At 38.8% G+C, this 13,662-nt stretch overlaps 1 protein-coding gene across 1 annotated transcript in view; it reads right to left on the reverse strand.

Moving 5' to 3' along the window:
• Nucleotides 1-13,662, reverse strand: part of col11a1b (collagen, type XI, alpha 1b) — a 79,999-nt gene that overhangs the window by 14,855 nt on the left and 51,482 nt on the right. Inside the window, exons 41-46 of the mRNA XM_026148756.1 lie at nt 12,514-12,567; nt 9,007-9,114; nt 8,810-8,917; nt 7,657-7,710; nt 7,109-7,162; nt 3,278-3,385 (exon numbers count right to left, since the gene is read on the reverse strand). Coding sequence (XP_026004541.1) covers nt 3,278-3,385; nt 7,109-7,162; nt 7,657-7,710; nt 8,810-8,917; nt 9,007-9,114; nt 12,514-12,567 — 486 coding nt within the window. The remainder of the gene's footprint in view (nt 1-3,277; nt 3,386-7,108; nt 7,163-7,656; nt 7,711-8,809; nt 8,918-9,006; nt 9,115-12,513; nt 12,568-13,662) is intronic.

The raw sequence follows: 13,662 nt of genomic DNA on the forward strand, positions 1-13,662 counted from the left end.
GAAAGCAGACAAATTTTTCAAAACTCAGAGAAAAGGTCATGCGAGGCAGCACTCGAGACAAAACTGCACATTCGAAAATCCACTAACGTAAAGACACATACAATTTTGCTGCTCATTAACAGGTACTTTCAGATGATGTGTATTGAATAGTGGGGTTGTAGTGTGCAACGCAATGGAGAATGCATTAATACAAGCAGAACCCCAGCGAGTAAACACACAATTAGTCAAAAAGGACACCTATTGTAATTAAAGGGTATTGGAGGCTTGGGTATAATCAGCCTGTGTAAATTGCAGGGTGGAAACGCCATCCATCTACGTCCACAGGAAAGTGGAAACAAAGGGGACAGCCGAGGCGATGCGTATTATCCAGCTCTGGGATTCAATCATGCTTGACTGAAACAGTATGAATACACCTTGGGAAGGAGGATCTTTAACAGAAATGAAGAAGCTCTCACTTGCTGTTGTAGCTTATTGTGTATTGGCATAATTATGGATATTATGTGTTGTGTTGGTTTAACTCCGGTGATGGAGCATGCATAATCATAAGGTGGGTGGAAAGCAGCGGTAATGATAAGTTACTCTAAAATGAAAATGACATGCATATCGATCACTGCAAAAACATACGTGTAGTTTCAGTCCATTTTGTTGATTTACTGTACCTTTGTAATGACAGGAAAGGCTTATTTATTACAGAGCGTGACTGGGATTTAGACATGGTAATAAAGCACAAGAGTTGTACTAATGGGAAAATAAATCAAGCATCAAACAATTCCATGTCTAATGCTTTGAAGTGACAGGCGTCGATCAATATCGGACTTTCAGGCTTGTTTCTAAACTGTATATTCGAACTGATATCAAAATAGGTGCCCGGATTGAATTAACAAGCATCATTCAAACACATGTAATCAATAAATATTTACTTATGACTGCCATTTCCTTTTATTTTCCACACTAGCCCTGAGCTATGAGCACACTCTGGTATAATCAAATCTGATATTTACTCTCCTCTATGTTCCCATCTTAACCTCTTAATCTGAAGATTTCTTGCGCTCAGTGAGGACTCCAATATTCCACGGCAAACATGGCCCCAAATGATGGAGGGCTTTCAGACTGGAGCCATTCATTCCCCATAGTCAAAAATCATTAATGCTACAGATAATTGCATTGAAGAGCTGAGCTCGCAGCAGCTGCTGCCATCTATTGAAGGGCAGCTTAGCCAAACATAATTAAAAGAGTTGAGATCGAGTGCATTATGCCCAATTAAAAGCCAATTGCACTTAATAACAACGTTATCTGGCCCTATTGACCAGCAGGGTTTTGCTCTAATTTCATCCTCGGTGAGTCCTTGGATAATTGACTTTGAGATATTCTAAAGTGTGCCGTTTCTTTATTCTTTGCCACCAAAGCAAGTTCCCAAAACTTCGGTTCACTGGGTTAAATGAGCGAACGCTTGACCCCTTCGCTCTTCCTTTGACTCTGTGGAGTTCTGAGTAAGGGAGGACTGAATAGAGCAGTGCAACAGTAACATGAACACTCTTGATCTTACAAACTCTCAGTTATGTATGGGAAAAACTTCTTCACTTTTAAGTTTACTTGTTATGGTCAAATGTAATTAGGGCTCTTTTGCCTCAGCGACAAACAGCTTTGGCTTCATCTACAGCTACAACACTAACAAGAACAAGTTTTTTAAAAAAAAAGAATTTAATGCACAACAACCAATAGTGAAGGATTACTATATCCTTGATTACTATACTATTTCATATTTGTATGATGTTTTATAGGTGACATGCTGATATTTTTACCTGCTATTTTGCTATAAGGGCTTATAACCGTGGTGCTATTTGTGAGACTTGCTGTTGGTAATTTAATAAATAAGAAGTGCATGCTTGGAGACGAATGCCTTCAAAATGATCAGGTTTGTTATGTTTTTCTCGCGATGTTTAGTTATAACTAGCTTGATGGTTCCCTTGAAGTTTTCCACTAAGAAGATAAGGTAACCTTAATGCTAACCTTCTGAATAAACCAAATTAGCCTAAACTAAACTATCCACATGTGCAATATCCAAATAAATTGAGCTAACATTAATCACTTCTGATCATATCAAACCAAATAATGGTGCTATTTGTTGGTTGTGCTTTAAATTTAAAATAGAAGTAGACATAGGTAAACGTGCATGGAGGTGGAACCAAAAATGAAGGTTACTTATTGACAAAAGCCCTAAAATATTACTGTCATGTATAAGTATATTTAATATGCCAGTCCAGTTTTATAAAGCAATTTTCAGACACACCAGTAATTTGTAAGGTCACTTGTTATATATGCAAAACAAGAAGTGTGTCAATTCAAACTCATTTTACATTGTGAGCCACATTTTGGCTACTTTCATCTTAAGCGGGCCAGACCAGTGACACTACATAATAAAAGTTCTGGTAGTTCATTGTTCACTGTGTCCCATAATTATAAAATATAAAGTTTACAGTCAATAAGTGAAAATTGTCTTTTTTTCTCTATGAACCCACTGCAAAAAACATCCATACTGTCCAATTAGCTGGACCGGTGTGTTTGCTGGGCTGCATCTGTCCCCGGGCCTTATGTTTAACCCCCTGGTCTAAGTCCTACAACACCCCTGACATTCTCATTGAAAGCAAATTGCTGTCCTTTTTTTCTGAATCTTCTAAGGACCAAATATTTTATCTTTACTGTAATATGCCCATTAAAAAAACATCTGCAAAAGATAAATGGATTTACCGTACATTGATTTAAATACTTGGTCAAATACCACAGCAGCTGGTCTCTTACTTAGACCTGAGAGTACTAGAGGGGAGCGGTTTACTGCATGATAATAATGTAGCCTGAGTGGAAAAACCAATGGCAGTCTCTCCTCCACCACTAATGTTGCGGCAAAATGCCAAATGCAAAAATGTTCACAATGGTGATGGATTTTTTAGCACAGTCTATGCTAAGAAAAGTCCTTGAAGGGGAAAAAGCATTATTTGCCCAGGAGCAATACAAAGTGCTATTAGGAGTCAAGGCTGCATTAATAAATTATGCTTTGTTTTGATGTAATGTAAATGATGTAAGGAGAGATGAAATGTTGTCGGTTTTAGGGGTGTGGAAGAAGTCATTCTGCTCTGGATGGCTTTGACAAGGGAAAGAAATGAACATACCTATGAGGCACTGTTCAACGTGACCTGGTTGTCATGCGTTTAGAGAACGAGAGTTAGACAGTCAAAATATAGATATAAAAGTTTCAGATTTCCTCAGATTTTGGGAATACCTGCAGTCCAATGGGTCCGGGTAAACCTGGGAATCCTCTTGGTCCTTCATCTCCTTTCTGGCCAAACATACCCTGCTGTCCTCTCGGTCCAGCTTCACCATCACTGCCCTGTTAGAGGTTAAAGTGCAAGACATGCAAACACCTTTACTCTCACTCCCACTGACCAAGTGCAATTCTACAATCATTAACTGGGATTTTTTTCTCATTCTTCTAATCAATTTCATGGTTACAGAGTATATCCAAGCTCAGACGGGAGATGGTGGGTCGATACGCACATTCAATCACAGATTAGGATGGACAGTTACAGTACTTGAATGGTTTTTTGAAGGACATTTTACTGCAGTTTTATCAATCCATCAATGCTGAGAACCAACATATTGTTCCCCAGGGTTCTTGGAGTGATTAGAATGCACCCATGACAGGTCAACGGTCTATCTCACTTCACTCACAGACTATTTAAAATGCACAGTCAACCAACATGTGGAAGTTTGATTGTTTGGTTTTTCAGAGGACTGTGTGAGGAGGAAAATTAAACTTGCGACAGGAATGGACCAGAGAGAGACAACAGTTCTAAACACTGATACATTGTGCTGCTCGTCTACCAGGGGAGCAGCCATCCTACCAAAGCTTCTCATCAGGGAATGCAGGATGGAGTACAGTATAGCCAAAGGGTTATGGTAAACAGCGTATGTGAAAGATGCTGACTTCATCTCTGAAGCCAGAGGTGCACAGAGCTACGGAGGATGGAAATAAGAGACTGTGGGGAAAGAGTGAAGTGCTGACAGACTGGGAGTTTTCAGTTCAAACGCATGTCAGCACTTGAAAGTGCTTGAGGAGCTCTTACTGAGCCCTGGGACATGTAGGACGCTTCAGGCTATGGTACTGAATGCAGAACAGTTTAGAAGGAAATATTAGGTGATTACAAGGAGGTGGACTAAAGTTAAAGTGACTTCAAGAAAAAAAAAAGTCACAAATCTAACTGTTTGAACATCTCCTTGGGGAGACTAGAAAAGAATTGTGTCTCTATGTCGAGTGCTTGACCTCAACTGCTACATAATTTGTTATTCATTGTAACACTGCATGCACAGCCTGCAACCTCCGTATATGTGTTGGCACCATCCGTGCCCTTGAATCAGAGCAATAGAGGCTTTTGCTGGAAGAAACTATCCGGACCTGCCAAAACAGATAGAAAACGCAATAACAGCTCACCATCTAAGTATGAAGCTTACTTCTTGTGTCACGTGAAAACAGTCCAACACTGGTGAATTTCTTATGTCAATTCATCATAAGCAATGAAACAAATGGCAATTTTTGGGTACAATTGTACTTAATACAAGTATAAAAACAAGTATAAACCTTTACTGAATACTATATTATGTTGAAACTCTCCACTTTTCCTTCCAGTTAAACAGAAAAACTGGGCTGTAAAAATAAAAAAGGTCTGCAGAGACACTTTAAGTACTGTCCATCTTTTACCTTGGATTGACCTTCATCTAGTCTTAATTAATTAGTATATAAATAAAGTTTTATTTGAAGTGTAATTTATGAAAAGAAATGCAAAAGCTAACTATGAACTGTAACAGTATGTTTAGCATAACTTACATACTGCTCTCTGCTCTCTGAATTAAAGATCTCAGTCAGAAACAACTTGAAATTTTCAGTTCACACTGAAGTCCTAATTAGAAAAATGCTTTGGTAGGACTTTAATCAGCACAAGTCGGTGCATAATTACGTGCTCTAAAACTGCTAGCTGAGAGCATTTATATTTTTAAGACTCCGTACTAATTTTTGCATGGATCTGTTTAAATGTAAAAAGTGTAGCTGGTGCAATTGAATGAGATATGATTCAGCATAGTTACTTGTGGTTGTGCTTAGATCTGCAGGCACCAAACGCATGCTCGGGGAGGTGTAATTTATGACATACCTGAAATGGATCTCGCAAAATTTATGTTTAGATTGTTCATGAAATAAATCTAAGTGGCTCTTGTGGGGTTTTTGTTTTCCTTACATTATGTTAGAAATAAGCTTTTTCATATCTTAAAAATGTGTTGTCCTCTCAAAAGTGACATTTCCAAGATTGCTCTTGTCAACTTCATTTTTTTGTCTTCTTATAAGCCGCTGCTAAACAAGAGCACATTTGTAGGACAGGATGTTCACCACATCCTGATGAAGATCAATACTGCTTTGCCATAGACTGTTTCATTACGAATGCTTGACCTCAGTTGCATCTTGAAGACAACAGCACCAGTGACTGAGCTGCTGTAAATCTTGTTAAGCCTTAGCAGAGAAGGAAATTGGATCGTTCATTTTGCCAGCATACACAAGCATTTTTCCAGGATTGAAAAGTGGGGTACATAGTGTAGCAACAAGTGATAACAGCATTCAGACATGCAATAATAAAAACAGAGCAGACGATGTTAAAACTACACAGCACGAGTCAGGACTCAGTTATGAAGATATGAATACACATGAGCAGACTGACTCACCAGGACAAACAACTGTTAAATAATTTGTTATGCAGCTCGGGAGCACTACCTGCTCACGGCAATCCGTCTCACTAGGTCTATTCTAGCCCCCACAGAGCCCTGCAGATGCTGGATTTGTGCTAGAATGGTTGTTAAGGCCTGATAATTTACAGCAATGAGCTGTTAGTTGCCCTCGGGCCATCAGCTATTGTAGAAACAGGACTTTCCCTGTTGTGTTAATGAGATGGAAGAGTAGAGGATGTTCTGCACCGTACAAGGCAGTATTCTCAGCTAGGTCTGGTGCCATAGAACTCAATATAAGGAAATGACTGGTGCACTGACTGGCACATTATTGCTGTGTGCAAGCCTGTTTTGTAAACGCAAGGTCACAAGCGTAATGCTTTGCATGAGTTTCCAGGATAACAAATACCAAATTTGTAATTGCATTTTAATTGATGGGGGATAAAAGCTGTCTTTTGTGAAAAAGTCTTTTTGGTACCCCGATTCTAATACAGGACTAAAAGTTGTAATTAAAAGGAAATTTGTGCAGCATTACAATGATAAAAGGATGGGGAATATTAAAATGAACAGGGACTGCAGCCAAAGGTTTTTGGACTGCAGAGGCAAGAGTAAAAAAAATAATAGTGGTTGCATAATATGGCCCTGACCTGCCTGAACAGTTGTTAATTTCTGTCCATCTGGGAAATGAAATATTGTTTATTAAACCAAGGGTCTCCAAGCAAGCACAATTATGACTCAAGTGTCCAGTTTTTAAATATATCTAAACACTTAAACAACCCATTTAACTGATTATCATACAATCGGCAAAAAATGGTTAAGCAAAAACCTGCATAGAGTAACTTTTGCTCATATCAGAGTGTTGCTGATGATGAATCAATAAAAAGGTGTCGTCCTTCAAAACGAGACACGATTCAATGGCACGTCATTATTGGACTGCAGGTCTGGAGATAACAAGTTTCAGCCGGCAGCCTTTTGGTCTTATTACACCCTCCCTGTCTTCATGGGGGCTTGTTTTGAAAAAAAATGTTTTTAAAATCTGATTTCCCATTTCACCGTTCTTACCCAGAAGCCAGTATGGTAATGAAGAGATGACATTAAGAAGACAGCACTTACTTCTGTAGGCATCACAAATGATGGTAAGAAAGTCTTTAAAAATTCACGAAAGGTGAAATAAAGGTTGGAAAGTTTTGTGAAAACAGAAAGCAATATTCGGAGTGGATTTTAGTACAGTATAAATGGGTATTCGTGTAACTTTTAATGTTTTAGGATTACATTCTTATCGGTGTATGAAAATACTTCAGAGAATAAACTTTGACATTAGATGGTCAGAGGATGAGATACTCACAGCTGGACCAGGAGCTCCAACTACACCCTGGAGACCAGTTGGGCCTGGTGGACCCTACAAACAGGAGGAAGCTGATTATTAAGATGTACATGATAGACACGCCATCTGAATCGAGCAATGAAATATAGGGCAGTTGCCTGCTAAACCTGATCTCCATCACACACTGTCTACCTGGAATAATGACATTTGAAAAATCTAATTCAATCTGGAATGTATTTGACGTGATGCGTGTGAGGACAAACAAAAGTCAACTGAAAAAATACAAGCGTTTAAGATGAGGACAGAACACGCTGCAATTCTTATTACAAACTAAGTAACCATTTTGTAAACATAGCAGCACTTCAGCTAGTATTTTATATGCTGCAGACTTTTTAGGGCAAAATAAGAAACATTTTCTAGCAATCTATTCCTTTTGTTCTACTCAATTCAGTGGTGAAATCAGCATCTTTGGTTATTTAACATGAATTGTAATAAAACTCACTGATTTGAATGAATCTGTGACATAAAACTTCATTAAAAGGGAGCGAGAGGGAAAGAAAAAGACTCACAAGTTCACCCTTGTCTCCTTTACTTCCTTTCTGTCCAGGTCCACCAACTTCTCCCTGCAGTGTAACAAGCACATACAGACAAAGCAGAGCTCAAATCTCTCTCCTCCATGTTTAGTCAAAGTCTAATATCTTAAAGTGTCACCTTTACCATGATTAGGCAGTAAATATTTCTCAAGAGAATCTAATTTGATTGGCCCACAAAGACCTTGGGTGAGTGTTTGTAATTAATTGATTGGCTCCCTGTCTAACCCCATTGGCTCTATGATTGACAAAATGCTGTGGCAGAAGACGTGACTGGGATTGAAGAGGGTGTCATGGTTACAAATGTAAAAATGCAAATTTCTGGTTCAGTGTATCAAGTGTGGATGTGGGATTTGCTGGCCTCAGGGTACACAGGATGTGTAAACAACTGGCTATTTCAGTACATGGATTTGTTTGTCTATTTGCATTTAAGAAGATTTCTAAAGCCGTTAGTGTGTGCTTATTTTGTTTACTTAATGTAAGATTCTATCGGGAGTAATTGCTGTCATAACAAGCTTGTGGTTAAGTATAGTTAAAAAAAATAAATAAATGAATAAATATAGTCCTGTGAACAGATTTAATAGCTTGTAGCACCTTTAGCAGGAATAACTTCAAATATTCATTTTCTGTATGACTTTATCAGTCTCTCACATTGTTTTGGAGGAACTGTGTCTCTGTTTTCTTTACAAACTTGCTTCAGTTCACTGATTTTTGTGAGCATTCATTTATGCACAGTTTTCTTAAGGTTACATTTCAGGCTGAGGTCTGGACTTTGACTGTGCCACTGTAACAATTTGATTTTTTCCCTTTTTCAGCCATTCTGTGGAGATTTTCTGCTGTGCTTGGCATCATTGCCCTGCTGCATGACCCACTTTTGGCCAAGTTTTAGCTGTCGGACAGCTGGCCTCACATTGATACAAGAATACTTTAGAATAAAGAGGAGTTCATAGTTGAAGCTGACAGCTCTCTTTGAGGTTATAAAATGATAGTTTTTTTTTTTCATTTCTTTGTTTTTATCTTTAACCAAGAACTTAAAAGCTTTTGTTTTTAACAAACAAAACATTATAACTCCCTGTAGCAAATATAAAGATCAATCAACTCTAGGTTTTAAGGTATTAAAACTTTGCTCCACCTTGTCACCATCTTCACCAGGAGGACCCTGTGGACCAGCTGGACCAGGAAGACCAATAGGACCTTGAATGCCATCACGGCCAGCAGGACCCATGGGACCTTTCTCTCCCTAAAACATAATTTGCACAGTATTGTAAAATCTTGATATATTGAACTTAAATAGGTATTTCACCAAGTAAAATTGAGAAAAAAACTCACAGGACCCCCTTTTTCTCCAGCAGGGCCAGGTGGTCCTTGAGGACCATTGCGTCCTGTGGGACCAATGGGACCTCCGGAGCCAGCAGGACCTCTCTCTCCAGGAGAACCCTGTAAACAAACACTCATCAGTCACTGCTGTCTTACTCAAAAATGCAATTTGCTACAGTAAAGCTAAGAAACAGTTGAGCAAAAAGCAAGTGTGTTTTGTCCAGACTTAAGCTTAAAAGGGTAAATTGATTTGAAAGTCTGCCTAGAAAGAAAATTCTGGTATTTTAAACTTCAAGGCACATTTTCATGTCTAAAGTATCAAAGAGAGCAATACTTGAAATCTGTCTCTTATTAAGCAAAAAACACAATACTTTTGACTGGATTGGCTGCATATAAGACATGTTTAGACTGTTCTCTAAAAGCAGAATGTAAGGGACTCCTTCAGAGTCAGGAATCAGAAATATTGTAAGAGGCTAATTGCTATAGAAAGACAATGGTATAAACCCGAGTGATAGTTTGAGAGAGCTGTCTAAATAAGACAGTTAGAGTTCTGTTATAGAGTTAGAGAGCAAAAAGAAATCTTACGTGTGTTATGTGAGATAGATAGATATTAAAAATGTTAAATCACAGTTCATGTTTGTGCGTGGTTGGCAATATACTGATTCCCAATATATTTTAAGGTTTTCACTTGTGTCTACTTGTGGATGGACAAATGGATGGAAACATTCCTATCTGACAACCCTGGGACTAGTAGACCACTATGACCCTTTTGACTGAAATGATTACTACCTGTCAAACAGGCGAAAAAAGTAAAATAAAAAAACTCCAACAAAAACACATTTGGTTCTAAGAATAAAGAGACCCTTTGTAGACAGAGTAGAGATAATATTATTAGCTAAAGCTATTTTGTTGACGTGGCATCAGTATATGCGACATGCATGACATGCATGACGTGCATGACAGGATAATGTCAAAAAGCAATCTCAGACACTTAGAATAACAATCTCAGCCTGCTGGACTCCTCTGTCAGATTACGTTACAGCCATTTCACAGTTGCCGGTTATATTATTGTCGCTTTCTGTCCCTATTACGAGACCCACAAATGACAAAAAAAGAGTCAAGACATTTAAACGCCATGTTTTTTTTTAACTGGATTAGCTCTAGCCTGTTAGTTTACTTTAAAGAAATTTTGAAGGAATAGGATTCCTGGAGAATATTGTCACGATAATGTGAAGAAGATTTGAATGAAAAACATCACAAACATAAAAGCCTATTATCTGTGCACATACAACAACTAAGTTTTCCCTCAAGACGATGGTAGCATTTGCAGTCTGGTGCAAATATTTAAGTTTTTATTTCATTGTTAGAAGTACTAACCACAGTAACTAACCGCAGCATTACTATAAGCTGTGACATGCTAGAAATATAGCCATTAACTGATAACCATTCTAAAATTACACTGACCCTGCTGACAGCCTCAAAGCTTACCTATGAAGGGAGCCACTGATGAACACTCTTATCTATTTAATAGGCCGGAGCTGCTTTCCCCAGCCAAGGCCTTTTGGAAGGTCTCACCATTTTCCCCACATCAGCATGCCTTATTACCCTGCTCTTCACTATTCCCAGGTGGGTGCTCATCACTGTGTAGGTACCCCAAATCACATGAACTGCCACTACATTGTTGATCACGAGGTCTTTTTGGCATTCCCTTACCCAGGGAAGGTCTGGGTAGAGCCGCTTTCAAATAAAATTAAATGTGCATGTGTACAGGCCAAAGCTTCGGACTGATTCACACGAAAAACACACACTCTGATTCAGCTGCTGATGTGAGATGCCACCTGGCACTCATATGCCTGGCCCGTTTCATGATAGACATTGCTGGTGACACACTCCAAGCTCCAAACTGTCATCCACAGCCTGCCAACTTGGCCACGATGACACACATGCACAAACAAGCACACACACATTCCTTTGACTCAAATAACTTTATACTTTTTCAGTCCATTTCCCGCCCTTTCATTTCACCCATGTTTTTCTCGTAAAGTTTGTGACTTGTCGCATTCATCCTTTCTTTTTTTCCTGTGCTATTCTTTCCTGATCAGTCTCTTTCAAACACACAGACGAGAAAAGAAACGCACACACGGAACTCACACACGTTCCCACAGAACAACAGCAGCTCAAACTCTGGCAGGAAATCGATGAAGGAAAATATCACATCTCTTGTGTGCGTGGGCATTGCACACTGGACTCCTTTTAAGGAGTTTTTTTGAAATCTACCAAAACACTCTATCACACGTTTCCATCCAATGGCTTACTTTCAAGCCAATTTAAGAAAACTATCTCATTTCGCTGTGGAAATGGTTTCACTCCTTCAGAGAACGCCCCTCTTCTCACTTTCATCATCTTTTCATCAGTGCTCTGCATATCCGCTGTCATCTAATCTGGTGTTGCTCTGTCGCTGGTGAGCAGGGGCAATTATCGGGAGCCCACGTTTAACGCTTGAACAAAATGTCAGCCAGTTCAAAGCAGCCTGTCAGTCAGCTTTCTGTACAAAATCACCGCTGGAGCTCCTGAGGCTTTTCATTGCATATATCGCAAACTGAGGGGCTTAGAGACAAAGGCAGAGTAAAAGTGCCCTACTTTTTTTTTAGATTACCCACCCAATTTTGCTTCTTTTCAGGGCCACAAAGTATGTATGAGCAAGTGCGATGACATTCCTGCTATAGTGTATATGATTCTTTACTGTGATCGATGCTGAATGAAAAAAAATGAGTTCATTACAGAAAGATAAACTTTGTTTCTTTTCTTGGAATTGTCATTTGAGTGAAAACTGTGCAACGGCAGTTGCTATAGCAACGAATAAGTATTAGAGGGAGACATTTGTGACCAATCGAGTAACAGGGATGAATTGCTGTTCGATTAAGCAATTAGGCAATGGTTAGATCATTATTCAAGCAAAGGTGTTGGACAAAACACTATAAATCAAGCAGAGTTTTTTTTCTCAAATTGTGGTACAGAGATTTATATGCTACATAAATTTAAAAAAATATTATTTTTATACTGAACAATAAACACCAGTCTGAGGCGTGAAATGCAGTGAGAAGAAAGAACAGCATTAGCAAAGACATATATACTCTATAGCGTAACTTAGGACAGAGACTTTTTACCATCCAGTTTATGACAAAAGAAGTAGCTTTACTTCTTTCTTAGCCATAAAATAAACTAAACAAAGAAAACAGAAATTAAAAATGCCATTTGGCCCTGAATATTGAATTGAATTCATATTGAATATGTACTTCATCATTTAAGCAATGATGTCACAGAATTCGATCGTATCGTACCACCCCACTTGGTTCTACCACCCTCCACACTGCAGCTTATATAGCACGTGCTGCTGGATGACCAAAGTACGGAGCTGTGCACAGCATGTGTGACTCCATTCTCCAATAGCACCAGCTACTTTTCGCTGCAATCTCTGTAGCAAGAGAGATGAGGTAACCATAGTAACAGGCTACTTACGATGGGGCCAGGGGGACCCTGAGGCCCTTCTCCTCCCTTTAAGCCACCTGGACCCTGAAAGCAGAGGACAGGAGAGGGTTAGATCTCACTCACTGCAGGCTGCCACTCAATGCTATTCAAAGAGCAGTAATCACAGCTGTCAAATGGGCCTCTGAACATTACTGTGTGGATGTATGCATGTAAGTAGATACGCATGCTTGAACTGTGTATGAGCACGCACATAAGGAGGGCTTGGCTCTAGAAAATCATAGCATAACTGGCAATTAGGAGAAAAATTGAATCATAAATAATCAAGTAAGGATGAAACAACTATTTACTAATTCAGTATCTGTTTGTACATTTTAGTTATGGGATGCTTTGATTGAATTGACTACCAAATAGTAGCCAGTTTTGGCTAATTGTGCATGTTTTTAATCCTCAATTTTAGAGTCTTTTAAAGGTTTTCTTTCAAAAAGCTTTAATAAAGCAAATGAATACCCGTGAAAAAACAAAACTTAATGACACTCAGTAAAAGTGGTATGAAACTTCAATCAGAAAGGGCATTTTCAGCCTGGTGGTAATTTACATCCTGTTAATGATTATTTGGAAGGAGTAACAGTTAGTGAGGAGATTTGCCTGAAATCCATGCTAAAAAAAGGAACTGATTAAATTAATTCATTATAGCACGAAACTTTTACTTAAGTTCAGTTCTCCACCAGAGAAAATGTATCTCTTAGTTAATAATTCGTGATACAGCTTCTTCTGTAGGCATATTTACATTATTAATATAACAGGAATAATTTCAAGAAGCATCAGAGAAAATGAAAAAGAGAAAGAAAAAAAAAAACGAGGCCAAGGTGGGCTACAAGTTCAGGTATAGTCCATTTATCTCTGGCATTTTGTCATCTCTTCAAGATCTTGGTCCTTGAATGTCAAATCCTGTGCTGAATCACAGCGCCAGGAGGCTGAGACTGCTTATGGAAAACACAGTTCACCAGAGGCTGTAAAGACTTTCATTATAATAACTAATTTACAAGCTTCAACAGAGCCAGGGGGTGCAGAGGCTGCCAAGCAGGCTCTCCACTTCCACATTTCACCACGGTGCATTAGAAGACTGGAAGGATCTTTCTTTGCTGGACAGACAAAAAGTTATTTATTGGCTCATATATC

The sequence above is a fragment of the Astatotilapia calliptera genome, chromosome 18 (genome assembly GCF_900246225.1).
Source record: "Astatotilapia calliptera chromosome 18, fAstCal1.2, whole genome shotgun sequence".
Taxonomy (NCBI): Eukaryota; Metazoa; Chordata; class Actinopteri; order Cichliformes; family Cichlidae; genus Astatotilapia; species Astatotilapia calliptera.